Source organism: Neovison vison, chromosome 7, assembly GCF_020171115.1.
Source record: "Neovison vison isolate M4711 chromosome 7, ASM_NN_V1, whole genome shotgun sequence".
Taxonomy (NCBI): domain Eukaryota; kingdom Metazoa; phylum Chordata; class Mammalia; order Carnivora; family Mustelidae; genus Neogale; species Neogale vison.
Genome location: NC_058097.1, coordinates 48,938,454 through 48,954,939, shown reverse-complemented (window position 1 = coordinate 48,954,939; position 16,486 = coordinate 48,938,454). Strand labels below are relative to the sequence as shown.

At 45.6% G+C, this 16,486-nt stretch overlaps 1 protein-coding gene across 1 annotated transcript in view; it reads right to left on the bottom strand.

Moving 5' to 3' along the window:
* Positions 1-221: 221 nt before the first annotated feature.
* LOC122911695 (zinc finger protein 677-like) overlaps positions 222-16,486 on the bottom strand; it is a 96,172-nt gene continuing 79,907 nt past the window's right edge. Inside the window, 6 exon segments of the mRNA XM_044256664.1 lie at positions 222-314; positions 379-565; positions 789-1,278; positions 9,699-9,948; positions 9,950-10,044; positions 10,047-10,131. Of these exon segments, the coding sequence (XP_044112599.1) occupies positions 222-314; positions 379-565; positions 789-1,278; positions 9,699-9,948; positions 9,950-10,044; positions 10,047-10,131 (1,200 nt within the window).

Below are 16,486 nucleotides of genomic sequence, written 5' to 3'. Positions count from 1 at the left end.
ATGTAAGTATTTTTAAAAGGAATGCTACATTCCCAAAACTCTCTTTGCTCCACTGACACTCATCTCATGAGTCTTCAAATGAATTTGAGTTTTACTTACTGTGAAGAATTTAACATGTGAGATTAATCTTGGACTTAGACATAGTTCTCCCTACTATAAATTCTTTAATGCATAGTGTATTGTGAGAAATGGTTAAATGATTTATGCCATTCATTACATTTCTAAGGTTCCTCTCCAGCATGAACTCTTTGGTGAATGCTGAGGTCAGATCGTTGTCTAAAGGCCTTGCCACATTCAGGACATTTGTATGGCTTCTCTCTAGTATGCGTTCTTTGATGACCCCAAAGGGGTGAACATTTGATAAAAGCCTTACCACACACATTTGTGTGGTTTCTCTCCAGTATGAATTCTCTGATGAATTGTAAGGTTTGAATTTTGACTAAAGGCTTTGCCACACACAATACATTTATATGGCTTCTCTCCAGTATGGATTCTCTGATGTCGAGTGAAGCAAGAACACCAGTTAAAGGATTTGCCACACTCACTACATTTGTAAGATTTCTCTCTTCCATGAATTCTCTGATGAGCCCCCAAGCTTGAGCTTTGAATAAAAGCATTATCACATATACTAGATTCATGTTTCTTTTTGGTATGGATTTTCCGATGTCTAGTAAGGTGTATAAGCTGTATATATGTTTTATCACATTCATTACACTTATAATATAACTTCTCACTATATCACTATATATCACTATATCATTGTATCACTGTATCACTTACAATATAACTTCTCACCAGTATGGTTTTTTTAATGTTTAGTTAGGCTTGATTGGACAGTAAAGGCTTTGCCACACTCATTACATTGGTGAGGTTTCTCACCGGTATGAATTCTCTGATGTTCCACAAGACTTGAACTTTGGGAAAAAGCCTTACCACATTCATTACATTTGTATGGTTTTTCTCCAGAATGGATTTTCTGATGTTTCATAAGGCTTGAAATGTGGATAAAAGTCTTGGTGCATACAGTACATTTGTGTGGCTTCTCTCCAGGATGTACATTCTGATGCTTAGTGAGGTGTGAGCATTGCTTAAAAGCCTTGCCACACTCATTACCTTTATAAGGTTTCTCACCAGTATGAATTTTTCGGTGAATCCTGAGGGTAGACCACTGCCTAAAAACCTTGCCACATTCAGTATATTTGTATGTTTTCTCTCCAGTATGAATTCTCTTGTGATCCCAAAGATAGGAACATTTGGTAAAACCCTTACTGTAAGGGCCTGCCCCTCCCAGAGGAACTTGCTTGTGGACCCTGGATGTAGGGGCAGGGCAGGCCGGGTGGAGATGTCCAATTGGTGGGGCGCACGTATATCCACTGGGGGAATTGGGATTCGATTGGCTGCCTGTGTAGGGGCGGGGCTCAACCACCCCCATAAAGGTTGGTCTGCGAGGCTGTCAGGGAGAAGAAGCAGGAGAGCTGTTGGAGGAAGAAGAAGGAAGAAGAAGGAAGCAGAAGAAAGAGTTGTTGGGAGCTGAAGAGTCAGCGGAAGCAGAAGAGCTGTAACAGCTCTTGTAAGAGCCATAAGTGCCGCCTGCAGTCCCGCCACCAGCGGTCCAGCCGCCAGTGGCCCTGAGCCGCTGGCAGCCCCGAGCCATTGGCAGTCCCAATGCCTGCAGCCCTGAGCCGCCAGCGGTCCCAACGCCAGCAGTCCAGCCGTCTGTGGCCCCTTGACGCCAGCGGCCCTGAGATGCCTGTGGCCCCGAGATGCCAGCAGCCCCGATGCCAGCGGCCCTGCCCACACACCATGGCCCTCAGCAGCATCGCTGTGGGGAACAGCCTAGTCGCCAGCAACCTCGCTGTGGACGACCTCGCCACCCCGAGCCACAAGCGGCCTTGTCATCCTGAGCCACAGCCACACTGGAGCTGCGTCATTCCAGGGAGCGGCTTCATCTGGAAAGAGGCCTCCTTGGTGAGTGGCCCTGTGGGAGCAGCATCATCGGGGAAGAGGCTTCCTCCAGAGTGGCCTCTTTTGGGAGCAGCCTTGTCTGGGGAGCGGCCTCGCCAGAGCAGCCCCTGTCCGGGGAGCAGCCCTGTCCAGGGAGCAGCCCTGTCTGGGGAGTGACCTCATTAGCAACGGTCTTATCCTGGGAGTGGCCTCATCCAGAGTGGCCTCATCTGCGGAGTGGTCTCGTTGAGAGCAGCCATGTTGGGAGTGGACTTGCCGGGGTCATCGTCGTCACCCTTTCGTAAGAGACAGCCCTGACTGGTCAGTTTGATTCTTGATGCTTGGCGCAAAATAAAGCTTTGCTTGACTTTCCCTTTGTATCAGTCTCATTCCTTTGATCACGGACCCTAACATTGGGGGCTCATCCGGGATCAAATGACGAGAACTGAGCCAGCATTGAAATTTTTAGGAAAAGCCTCTGGAGGTATTGGGATCTGAGGTATTGGGATCGTGGGTATTGGGATCCTATCTGTCTGTCTGGTTGGAGCTCCAGGGCATAGCCCACCAGGGAGAAGCTGGGCGCAGCCATGCTCCCCAAGGCTGGAGTGGATGCGGGGAAGCCCCATCCCTCTGCTGATAGATCTACAGGGGGTTTGAGTGCCCCTGGGCGGTTGGGGGGTTCGAGTCCCCCTACGTGGTCAGGGGTTCGAGTCCCCCTAGATGGTCGGGGGATGCGAGTCCCCCGCCCCCCCAGACAGTTGAGGGGTTCAAGTCCCCCGAGATGGTTGGGGGATAAAGAAAGCCCCCACCAGTGGCAGGTTCTGGGTAAGAATCGCTGGGTCTGCAGTTGTCTTTGCCTGGTTCTATTGTTGTCTGTTGTGTGGTTTGTTGTGTTTGCAGGGGACCAAGAAAGTACCCCCCAGCAGCAGGCTCTGGATGAGGATCACTGGGTCTGCGTTTGTCTTTGCCTTGTTTTTTTGTTGTCTGTTGTGCTGTTTGTTGTATTTGGAGAAATGGGACAAACAGGGAGTAAGGGGCCTGTGACACCCCTAGGTCTTGTTCTTGAACATTTCAAAGATTTTCAAGGTAAAGCCACTCAGGTGACAAGGTTTATCCGGGAAAACTAAAAACACTCTGCCAATTAGAGTGGCCCACTTTCTCCACAGGGTGGCCGCTGGAAGGAACATTTGCCTTGACTCAGATCTATTCTACCCTGAGTGAGTTCTTTGATCTACATCGAGACCAAATACCGTATATTGTGGCCTGGCGATATCTGATAGACGAGCCACCGTCATAGCTCAAGTCCCATCTTCCCCCAGCTAATGAAACCATTTCTCTCCAAGGCAGGTCAGAGCACCAAAACCAGAACAGACAGATGAGGGGGATCCAGGGAAGAAGACCGTTCTACCTCCATTGGATATGGAGGATGCGGAATCCCCCCCCAACCTTTATTTGTCCTCTAAATCTGACTCTCAGTCCCAAAATGCCTTTACCAGTGCACCTCATACACGGTTGGGATCCACCTATGGGACCACCAAGCAGAGAGACCACCCTGATCCTTCCCCTTTCCTCTATCCCCCTCAGCCTTCCTTTACCTCACCAGTACTGTCCGTGCCGATGCTGCCTCTTCATGAGGTTGCTCTACCAAACGGGAGAGGGCAGCCCTACCTAAGCTATGCCCCTTTCTCCTCTTCTGACATCTATAACTGGAAAACCCAACACAAATCCTTTTCTGACCACCCTCAGGATTTAATTAGCCTCTTGGAAGACTGTCTATCTTACTCATCAACCTACCTGGGTAGATGTTCAACAGCTCCTTATGGCTCTCTTTAAACGGGGAAGAATGGGATCACATCATGCGAGAAACCCATAAGGTGATAAGCGAGATACTTCATAGGGACCTCAATCTCCACCGAATGGAGGACTATTGCCTGAGGGAGCCCCCCAACTGAGATCCAAACTCTGATGAAGTTAAGGAGAGCTTACGTTTCTACCACCAGGCTCTACTGGGAGGCCTCCGTGCAGCTGCAAGGAGACCCATAAATTTATCCAAAATTAGTATGATGACTCAAAGTAAGAATGAGTCTCCAGGAGCTTTCCTAGAAAGGCTAATTGAAGCCTATAAAATGTATAGCCTGATCAATCCTGAGGCACCCAAAAATCAGAGGGCAATGAATCTTACTTTTGCCAGTCAGTCAGCCCCAGATATAAGGAGGAAACTTGAGAAAATCGAAGGATTTGAAGGAAAAAATCTGAGTGGGAATAGCAGAAGAGGTGTTTAACAACAGGGATGCGCAAGAAGATGAAAAACAGACCAAAAAACTGGTTAAGGTTTTGGCATTACATGAGGTGGAGAGGAGATGGGTAGGGGATAGTAAATGGAAGGAAAAGCCTAAACACAGAGAAGGCAGGCAGGAAGACCTAGATTCAGATCAGTGTGTTTACTGTAAGGAAAAAGGACATTGGGCCAGGAAGTGCCCTAAAAAGAAGACAGCAGTGCTTGCCACCAGAGACTGAAGGGGCCATGGTTCGGAACTCATCTCCGAACCTCAGATAAAAATTGAAGTGGAGGGGAAATCAGTTGATTTTTTGGTGGACACAGGAGCCCAATTTTCATCATTACTTAAACCTATGGGAAAACTATCTGGAGAGGAAGTTTGAGTACAAGGAGCAAATGGCACAGAGAGACATAAGTGGACAACAGAAAGGACTTTAAATTTGGCCTCGGGAGTAGTTAAACATCGATTTTTGGTCCTCATATAACTTGATGGGAAGAGATCTCCTCCACAAGTTAAGAGCTGGTGTTCAGTTCTCATAAGGAGACATGACTGTAACCTTGAGACAACCCACTGTACAAGTGCTTATGGCAGCAGTAGATGAATACCTCCTTTATGAGCCAGTCTCAAAACCAGAGGAGACAAATGGGGGGAGCCTTCTCCAAATCCTACAGGACGAGTTTCCCGAAGGTCTGGGCGGAGGGGAAGCCCCCTGGCTTGGCCAAAGAACAACCTCCAGTGGTGGTACAATTAAAGGCGACAGCTACGGCTATTCGTGTTCGGCAATACCCCCTTTCCCAGGAAGCAAAGGAAGGGATCAGAAAACACATTAACCGCCTCCAAGGAGACAGGATCCTAGTTCCTTGTAAATCTCCATGGAACACACCTTTGCTGCCTGCCAAAAAGGCTGTACCGAACGGGGAGTACCGACCCGTTCAGGACTTGCGGGAAGTTAACTTGCGGGAAGTTAAACAGGTTGAAGATATCCACCCGACGGTGCCTAACCCCTATACCCTACTCTCCCTCCTGGACCCCCAAAGAACTGTATATACTGTCTTAAATCTCAAGGATGCATTTTTCTGTATACCTTTAGCAAGGGACTCTCAGCCCCTTTTTGCTTTTGAGTGGTCTGACCCACAGGAAGGGTTTCAAGGCCAGATCACCTGGACAAGACTTCCCCAAGGGTTCAAGAATTCACCCACCATTTTTGACAAGGCCCTGCACGAGGATTTGCTTGAGTACAGAACCTCCAACCCAAGAGTCACTCTGTTACAGTACGTTGATGACTTGCTAGTAGCCGCTGAGGACTATGAGTCATGTTTGCGGGGGACGAGAGCTCTCTTACAGATTCTGCAGGAAAAGGGGTATCGGGTGTCAGCAAAGAAAGCACAGCTCTATCAGAGCCATGCCACTTATCTAGGCTTTGATCTCCACAAGGGAGTGTGTTCACTGTCTGAGTCCAGGAAACAGGTGATCACCCAATACCCCCGTCCCACCACGTCCTGACAAGTAAGGGAGTTTCTTGGGATGGTGGGCTACTGTAGGCTGTGGATACCACGGTTTGCAGAGATTGCCCGACCTCTCTATGAACTGACAAAAGGTGGGCTCACTTGATAGAGTGGACAGCTGAGGCAGAAGGAGCATTTTGGGAATTACAGACAGCCTTGCTGAGTGCCCCAGCACTGGCCATCCCAGATGATACCAAGCCCTTCCACTTGTATGTGGATGAAAAAAACAGGGGTGGCCAAAGGAGTTTTAACTCAGACTCTGGGGCCTTGGCAAAGGCCAGTTGCCTATATTAGCAAGAAACTAGATCCAGTAGCAGCTGGGTTCCCCCCTTGCCTCCGCATAATTGCTGCAATGGCCCTCCTGGTCAAGGATGTGAGTAAATTGACTTTGGGTCAAAATCTTATTGTAACCATCACACACGCTATTGAGGGCCTTCTCTGGACTCCACCAGACCCATGGATGATGAACGCCCGAGTAACGGGGTATCAGGCTCTTCTCCTCAGTGAACCAAAAGTGACCTTCTGACCCCCAGCGGTGCTAAATCCAGCCACACTGCTGCCAGAGGAGCTAGCTGACCATCCACATGACTGCGGGGAGGTCTTAACCCAAGTCACAGGAATAAGGCTGTATCTCAGAGACATTCCCCTCCCTGATGCCGAGATGACTCTGTTCACAGATGGGAGTAGCTACATGGTCAATGGAAAGAGGTATGTGGGGGCTGCGGTGGTTTCTTCTGCGCAGAAACTCTGGATAGCAGCCCTGCAACCGGAACTTTGGCACAAAAAGCAGAACTGATTGCACTCACTAAGGCACTGCAGATGGCCAAAGGTAAAACCGCCAGCATCTATACGGACAGCAGGTATGCCTTTGCTACTCTCCATATACATGGGGCTATTTATAAAGAAAGGGGCCTATTAACAGCAGAAGGAAAAGGAATTAAAAACAGGAGAAATATTGGCTCTCCTCCAGGCTATTTGGGACTCAAAACAGGTGGCTTTTATGCATTGCCTGGGACACCAAAAGGGGACTGATCTGATTTCAAAAGGAAACCACTTAGCAGATCAAGCCACAAAGCAAGCAGCTCGAGAAACAGTGCAAGAACTGATTACACTCCCGGCTCCAGCCCTACCAGAAAAACCGAACTATTCAGAAAAAAAGATTTAAAGTATTTACAGAAATGGGTTAAATTGGACTATGAAGGGGACTGGGCTAAGACTAAAACAGGAAAAACAATTCTTCCTCGAAGACCAGGTAAGAAGTTAGTAGACCAGATACATCAGGGTACTCATTTGGGGACATGCAAACTCAAGGAGCTTATAGGCAAGCAGTTCCAGGTTTCTAAATTAGGGCATATGGTTCAGGATGTAGTTGATAGATGTACTCAATGCCAGGCAGTTAATGTGGGAAGAACTAAGATGGGAAGAGGGAAAAGAGAAAGAGGTAAGGAACCAGGAATTTATTGGGAAATAGATTTTATGGAAATGAAACCTGGAAAATATAAGCACAAGTATATGTTGATTTTTGTGGATACCTTTTCAGGCTGGGTGGAGGCTTTTCCCACCAAACATAAGACAGCAGGAGTAGTAGCCAAAAAGATACTAGAAGAAATAATTCCTAGGTTTGGGCTGCCTCTTGTGATCGGGTCAGACAATGGCCCTGCATTTATGAGTTCAGTCTCACAGGCATTGGCCAAGGCCATGGGCACAAATTGGAAACTACATTGTGCCTATCGGCCCCAGAGTTTTGGGCAAGTAGAATGAGCCAGACTCTTAAAGAGACCTTGACAAAACTAATTCTGGAAACTGGCGGTGGATACGTAGATCTCTTTCCTTTTGCCCTCCTCAGGGCCCAATGTACACCCTATTTAAACAAGGTGACCCCATTTGAAATAATGTTTGGGAGATACCCTCCCCCCCCCGCTCTGTCCTCGACTACAGGAGGTTGCCCTAGCAGAAATGACTGATCAGTCTGTACTCCAGTCACTGCAGGCATTACAGTCTGTCTTTAAAAAAGCCCACGCAGGGATCCAAATTGCCCACACTGGGACAGAGACAGTGGTGGAACCACATCCTTACCAACCCGGGGACTTGGTTTGGATACGTCGCTATCAAGTGGGGAATTTGGAGCCTCACTGGAAGGGACCATTTACTGTTATCTTAACCACCCCCACGGCAGTAATAGTAGAAGGCATTAGGACCTGGGTTTATGCGGGTCACGTCAAATGAGCCTAGAGTAAGGACGCCCCCCCCAGAGATGGGAGCTGCAGCCGACAGACCCTGCTGACCATGGACTAAATCTAAGACTAAAAAAGCTGTAAATTTATTGTTGCTGTACTAAAGAAAATTGGAGTGATAAAATGTTAATCTTATATGCTCAATATAACATAGAACTAGCTGAAAAGTCAAGGATTTGACTAATCTCCAAAGAAAAGGGGGGAACGTAAGGGCCTGCCCCTCCCAGAGGAACTTGCTTGTGGACCCCGGATGTAGGGGCGGGGCAGGCTGGGTGGAGATGTCCAATCGGTGGGGCGCGTTTATATCCACTGAGAGGACTGGGATTCAATTGGCTACCTGTGTAGGGGTGGGGCTCAACCACCCCCATAAAGGTTGGTCTGCGAGGCTGTCAGGGAGAAGAAGCAGGAGAGCTGTTGGAGGAAGAAGAAGGAAGCAGAACAAAGAGTTGGCGGGAGCTGAAGAGTCAGTGGAAGCTGAAAAAAGGGTCAACGGGAACTGAAGAAAGAGTTGGCGGAAGCAGAAGAGCTGTAACAGCTCTTACAAGAGCTATAAAGGCTGTAACAGCTCTCGTAAGAGCTGTAAGCACCGCCAGCGGTCCCGCCGCCAGCAGTCCAGCTGCCTGTGGCCCCGAGCCACCAGTGGTCCAGACGCCTGTGGCCCTGAGCCGCCAGCGGTCCAGCCGCCAGCGGCCCTGAGACACCAGCAGTCCTGCTGCCAGTGGCCCCTTGACGCCAGCGGCCCCTTGATGCCTGCAGCCCCGATGCCAGCGGCCCCCAGTTGTCAGCAGTCCCACGCCTGCAGCCCTGAGCCACCAGCAGTCACGCCACCAGTGGTCTGGACGCCAGCAGTTCAGCCGTCTGCGGCCCCGAGCCGCCAGCGGTCCCTCGACGCCAGTAGCCCGGAGACGCCAGCAGCCCCAAGACGCCAGGGGTCCCACCACCAGCGGCTCCCAGCCGTCAGTGGTCCCGACACCTGCAGCCCTGAGCCACCAGTGGTCACGCCGCCAGCGGTCCCGACGCCTGCAGCCCCGAGCTGCCAGCGGTCCCAACGCCTGTGGCCCCAAACCGCCAGTGGTCCCGCCGCCAGCGGTCCAGCCACCTGCGGCCCCGAGCAGCTAGTGGCCCTGACGCCTGCACCTCAGACGCCAGTGGCCCCGCCGCCACAGCCCAACGATGCTAGCGGCCCCGATGCCAGCACCCCCACACACCACGGCCCTCATCAGCGTCGCTGCGGGGAACGGCCTAGACACCAGCAACCTCGCTGTGGACAACCTCCCCACCCCAAGCCACGAGTGGCCTTGTCATTCTGAGCCACAGCCTCGCCAGAGCTGCATCATTCCAGAGAGCGGCTTCATCTGGGAAGAGGCCTCCTCCGTGAGCAGCCCTGCGGGAACAGCATCGTCAGGGAAGAGGCTTCCTCCAGAGTGGCCTCTTTTGGGAGCAGCCCCTGTTTGGGGAGCAGCCCCGTCCAGGGAGCAGCCCTGTCCGGGGAGCGACCTCATTAGCAAGGTCTCATCCTGGGAGTGGCCTCGTCCAGAGTGGCTTCATCTGCGGAGAGGCCTCATCCAGAGCAGCCATGTTGGGAGTGGACTTGCCGGGGTCATCGTCGTCACCCTTTCATAAGAGACAGTCCTGACCAGTCAGTTTGATTCTTGATGCTTGTTGCGAAATAAAGCTTTGCTTGACCTTCCCTTTTTATCAGTCTTGTTCCTTTGATCACGGACCTTAACTCTTACCACATTCATTACATTTGTAAGGTTTCTCTCCAGTATGAATTCTCTCATGACGCCAGAGATCTGAACAATTGATAAAACCCTTACCACATTTATGACATTTGTGTGGTTTTTCTCCAGTATGAATTCTCCAGTGATTTGTAAGGTGGGAATTTTGATTAAAGACTTTGTCACAGATGCTACATTTATATGGTTTCTCTCCTGTATGGATTCGTTGGTGTCTTGTGAGGTTTGAGAACTGCTTAAAGGCTTTAGCCACACTCATTACATTTGTAAGGTCTCTGCTCAGAATGAATTCTCTGATGATTAGTAAGGACTGAATGATGGCTAAAAGTCTTTTCACACTCATGCATTTGTATGGTTTTTCTTTAATTTTTGTTTTCTGGTGCTGTGTGAACAAAGAAGGATACATAAAAACCCGTCCATATTTATTACAGAGGTTGGTTCTCACACCAGGAAGAAGTCTTGGAAGTGGCAAAATTGAAGAACAAGTTTTGACAGACTTTTCAACTTGATTACATTCATTAATTTTGTCCTCAGTTTGAAATCTCTGCAGTTCAACCAGATGTGACTGAAAGCTTAACCCAGTTCTATTTTCAAAACATTTTGTATACTTGTTTCCTGTATAGACTATATTATTTTTTATTTTTAGCAAATTTTTTACTAATGACTTCCCTTGCTTAAAATACTGATACGTACTTTTTCTTAAAGAAGCATGCTGCTTTAAAGGTAAATTAATCCAGGATTTGCTGTCTTGTTTATCTTTTCTACCAGTAAGATTTACAATATCTGTAACATGTACTCCTTTGGAATTTCTTTCTTCATAGCCACAGTTACTCTCAAAATCAGACATATTTCCCCAAACTTCCCTGAAGTCAAAATCCTCAAGGCCATGGCTTTCATGTCTTCCCAAGACCACTGGTTGGCATAATTCTCTGTTGTTAATTTCTTTCTTTGGTAATAATTCCTTAATCATGAATCTAGCAGAGCTATCTGAAAGATAATAAAAAACCATAGTCTTCACATTAACTAGAGCTGCAAAATGGATATTATACTAAAGGTGAATAGATTGAAGAGATAAAAAACTTCCCAGTCAACATCTGCAAATGTTTAAGAATGCAAAGTGAACAGAATAGAATCTTTTTAATAAAAGATGACGTGTATTTCAAATTATTTTAAGGGAAGTCTACTTTCTTTCTCTGTGTGTGGTTTGTTTGTTTGTTTGTTTGTTTTTTAAGAGAAGGGGAGGGGAGGCAGAGGGGAAGATACAGAGACTCTTAAGCAGGCTCCATACCCAGGATAGATCATCTCAAAAGAGTCAGACGCTTAGCTGAGCCACCTAGGTGCCCTGGAAACTTATTTTCAAACACTGTATGACCAAATCTTTCACACTATGTAAATTTACATAAGTTCTGAAGGTGTATTTTTTGACCACCACACCAAAACACACACCAGTTAGCAGTAGACAAATGTGGGTGCCTCATACTGTAAAGAAACAGATATTGGAGGGAGTGGGAGGTACAGTCGGTTAAATGTCTGACTCTTGATTTGGGCTCGGGTTGTGATCTCAGGGTTGTGAGATAAAGTCCCACACTGGGCTCAGCACAGAGACTGCTTGGATTTTTCTCTCCCTCTCCCCCTACTCCCCTTTCTTTCTCTTTAAAATTAAAAAAAAGAAACATACAAATACATATTTACAGTATAATTGTTATATGCAAATAAATGCTGAAGCACAGCTATATATGAAGTAATAGATTGGGGCGGGGCAAATAATCCATTTACAAAATTAATGAGGGTACCTGTCTGGCTCAGTCAGTAGAGCATGTGACATATCGGGGTTGTAAGTTTGAGCTCCATGTTGGGTATAGAGATTACTTAAAATCTTAAAAAAAAATAAATAAATGGAAGTTATGAATTGTAAAACTGAAAGTGTAATAGAAAAATCAAGAAGAATTTAATACATCTTTGGAATAACAAAATATTCTTAATATCTACTCTAAAGCTATCTATACTCTGCAGGATAGGCATTTTGGAACATTAACAACTGATGAATTGCATCATATTCCAAACTAGATGCCGAGATCCATAATCTGTAAATGACAAGTTAGTAAATGAAATTTTTCAATTACACCAAGATAAGACCAACAGGTAAATAATAAATAACCACAATTACATAAAATTATAGATGGTGGAATTCTAATCCTTTCTCTCTTAATAAGAATAAGAGAAAAGATTTATGTTCCAGGGGCGCCTGGGTGGCTCACTGAGTTAAGCCGCTGCCTTCAGCTCAGGTCATGATCTCAGGGTCCTGGGATCGAGTCCCACATCGGGCTCTCTGCTCAGCAGGGGGCCTGCTTTCCTTCCTCTCTCTGCCTGCCTCTCTGCCTACTTGTCCTACTTGTGATTTCTCTCTGTCAAATAAATAAATAAAATCTTTAAAAAAAAAAAAAGATTTATGTTCCAGAAAAAGCACACAAGATAAGAATTGGAAAACGTTAAGAAAAGTTCCCACCTATTCCCAGCAGTCTAAGTTACACCCATGTCCACTGGCTTCTGAAATACCAGTTTTCAAATAGTGTTAAAAAGAACTGGGTGAAAGTAACAGTATGAAAATCACTGAGTATCGTAAGTGCATGTCTCCACAAAAACAGCAAGGAAGTTGGCAAAAACTGTCAGGATACTTCAGAACTATCCTTCAAAATAGAGGATAACTTAAGACATTGCCAGAAAAAAAAAACAAAAACCCAAAACTGAGACTCCCTTGCTAGTCGATCTGCCCAACAAAAAATGGTAAAGGGAGGGTAGGGTATGTGCTATGGTGAGTGCTGTGAAGTGTGTAAGCCTGATGATTCACAGACCTGTACCCTGGGGCAAATAATACGTTATATGTTAATAAAAATATTTTTTTTAAAAAATGGCAAAGGGAATGAATTCCTCAGGCTAAAATGAAGGAAGAGACTAACTTGAATTCACATAAAAAATAAGGAATAGTAATAAAGACAGTGCATGTGTATTGGGTTACTGTATTACTGTATTTTTGGTTTGTTGCTCCTCTTTTTCCCTATTGATTTAAAAAACAAAACTTATTTTAAATCTACATTGATGGTCACAAATAGAGATGAAATTTTATAACAGTAACAGAAGAGAAGGACAGGATATAGAGGAGCCAAGTTTTCATATAGTACCTTGGGAATATTGTGGGAATGAAATATATCTAATCTAATGAATTTTTTCATTTTCCAGTGACAAAATGTACTTCAAGTAAAAATTTTTATGAGACAAAGGAATATATATATATATATATATATATATATATATATATATATATATAAAGGATAACTCATTAAGGGATTACAAATATGAACATATACAAAAGCAAACCCCAAATTACATGAAACATTTACAGACTTGAAGGGAGAAATAAAAGTTGTTCTAGAATTGTATTTGGAGACTTGCAGGCCTCACTTTCAAAAATGGAGAGCAGAGCTAGACCCAAGTTCAGTAAGGATACAGATGATTTTAGCCCGACTAGAAACCAATGAGTACCAGCGAACACAGAACACTGCACCCAGTAAGAGCAAAATACACTCTTCTTTACATGCATGTGGAACATTCTCCAGGACAGACCCTGTATCGTCCATGAAGCAAGTCCCAACAAACTGAAAAAGAGCAAAATCATACAAACTATTTTCTCCAACCACAAAAGAACGAAACTAGAAAGGAAGAACTGAAGGAAAACTGGAAAGCTCAAAAATACATGAAAAATTTTAAACAGTCTTAAAAAAAAAATCCGATGGGTCAAAGAAGGTATAACAAAGGGAATTAGAAAATACTTTGAAAGAAAAGAAACAAAACCACAACATAGCAAAGGTCACAGCATTTTGGTGTGGACATGCTTATAGTCCTGCAGCGTGAAAGCAGTTTTACTGCTGGATCAAGAGCCCTACCCTACTCCCCGGTCGGACACACTTTCTGATGTGCAGTGAAAGCAGAACTGAAGAAACGTCTGGGGGTCTTGAAGAGGCAGAGAACTCTGGGGCCCCAGATGCTGATGTTTCCCAACCCCAGGAGATGGTCTCCCAAGTATACAGAACGGGGTGGATCCTGGAAAAGGCCTGGTGCCAGGACTGGGGAGGCTTCAGCTCTGACCCGTGTGGAGTGGGAACAAGAATGGGACTGAGGCCAAGGACCTTAATTAAAACCAGCCTCCCAGTGCTCCTTAAGGTCAAGGGACCAAAGAAGTCATAGGGGCAGGGGGTTCCGGGCTGGCTCAGTCTGTACAGCATACGACTCCTTGTCTCTGGGTTGTAGGTTTGAGCCCCACATTGGGGGAAGAGACTACTTAAAAATAAAATCTTTTAAAAAAAGAGGTCATAGGAGCATATAGTAGTAGAGAGCCACAGGTCATGATAAAGATTTTGCTTTGGTCTTTGCATGAGCTAGAGGTTGTAAGGCTACACTTCCACATGTCTGAAGAAAGGAGTGACAAGGGGAAGGAAAGTGAACTTTCCTCCAAGAGCTCACAAGAAGGAAAAACTCTCCCACTGGGAGAAAGGCCCCCAAACACTATTGATGGTGCGGCCCCCTCTATGCCCTTCTGAGCTCTTGCCTGTGTTCCCACCCATTTGTCTTTTTCACTGTTTTCACCTTGCTCTCCACAGTCTTGGGGCTCTTTCCCCTGCTCCAAAATAAAGGTGTTACTCAGGTCAGGAAGAGGGATTCCTGCTTAGAAGAAGAAAGGAATACGATGTGCTGTGTCTTTTCCAGAATACACATTCCAGCCTTTTGTTCAGCTGACACGAGAGGACGTTACAGATGTGTCTAGAAAAAAATTTTTTACAAAGTTGTTCAGTCTGTCCTTCTGAATGCTTAAGGGATATTTTAAAAATATTGATATCCAGCTCTCTTCCAAGAACTACTGAGTCAAAAGTCCTGGGATAAAAGTGGATCCAGAATCATATATTTTTTAAAGTTTGCTGTAAGGTTTTGTTCTTACTCAGTTTTTGGAAGTGCCCCTAAGCTAGGGTGGGGTGGGGAGATCATCTGAAGACAGGGGGAGGTGAAAGTCTACATGCTGCCTCATAAACTTTTTCACGTCAGAAGGTACACGGCCTCAATCTCAGGCCAAGGGCTCCTAAGAGACTCATTGGGGCAGCCTCCGACTTCTGGAGGGACATTATCCTCACCCAGGGAGACCAGGTTCCAGTAGTTCTGCACCATCATGCCCCTGTACAAGGCCCTCTGGGCAGGGTCCAGGCACTCCCACTCCTCCCCAGAGAATTCGATGGCCACATCCCTGAAGGTCAAGCGTTCCCGAAATGAAAAAAAAACACTTCAACAAGGAAGCTTGGGTAGTGTTCTCATGTTCACACAAACTGTGAGCAGGAAAGGGATGTCAGTATCGATTCAACTGAAATGAATGTTCAGTATCATTTTGAGCAAGAACAGATCATTGTCAGCAATTTATATATCCCTAATTTTATTATGTTTTTCCATCAGAGGATATCAGATCCACTAAAACAGTGGAGACTGCCCATTTTCATGGAAAATAAAAGAACTATATACATGAAAACTGTCCAGCACACGGTTGGTTATGTGGACATGGTACATATTATGTTCTCCACACTAGTGATAAGTCTACACACCTAGAGGATCTAGAGCAGAGAGGTATCTTCAGGTGTGACAAACTATCTGTAAAAATAGAAATTACAGGAGTGCCTGGGTGGCTCAGTGGGTTAAGCCTCTGCCTTTGGCCCAGGTCATAGTCTCAGGGTCCAGGGATCAAGCCCCACATCGGGCTCTCTGCTCAGCAGGGAGCCTGCTTCTCCTTCTCTCTCTCTGCCTGCCTCTCTGCCTGCTTATGATCTCTCTCTCTCTCTCTGTCCAACAAATAAATAAAATCTTTAAAAATATGTATTTAAATGACATGTTTCCATTTAAAAGTCAGACATTTAACCATTATGGAGTTTATTAGCCAAATGGAGTTTATTCTAACAACAACAACAAAAACCCAATTCATGAGGAGGAACTTTACTAATGTATGTTAATTTCACAGATTAAGTAAAACACAGGTTGGTCATAGCAGATCTTGGAAGAAATACTGGATGATTAAAAATCATGCCAAACAGGACATTTAAAAACCTGTTATTGAGCAAGACCAGTCCACCAGGCATCACAAAGTCTAATAAGTGCTGGAAGGATTTCTGCCACAGGTGAGGCTGAAGCCCAAGGATCAGCCAGGCTCCTGTCAGTCACCACTGATGACTGATAATGATGCCTGAGGCCTGACGGGGTCGGGGAGACACCCATTCCCATTAGCAATTGTATAGGACCTGTATTTGCAAGAAATTTCCCAACCTACCTGAAGAGGAAACTTTACTGAAAGACAGAACAAAGACATGACCAAACACTGACAAGTGTTAATTCTTCCTAGAAAATATGGTGACATAAACACCTCACGATTCAGAAATTCAGAGCAATTCAAATACAGAAGAAATGTGGGGTTTAAAAGGAAAAACAAACAAACAAAAAACAGTCTCCATGAGGCTGAGGAGAATCACTTTGAAAAGAAAAAATGGAGAGCCTTGCCAAACAACACATGAACCTGTTAATGTGTGTGTGTTACCTGAAACTTTTCAATCAATGAAATAAATAGCTACAACATATACATTAAAAAGAAAAATTAAAGAGACAATTTTAAACAGAGAGTACTAAGTGGAACACAGTACTTTGAGATTACATATCTGAGGTTTTCCGAGGCAAGATCAGAAAGCAGAGGGCAAGAAAGATTG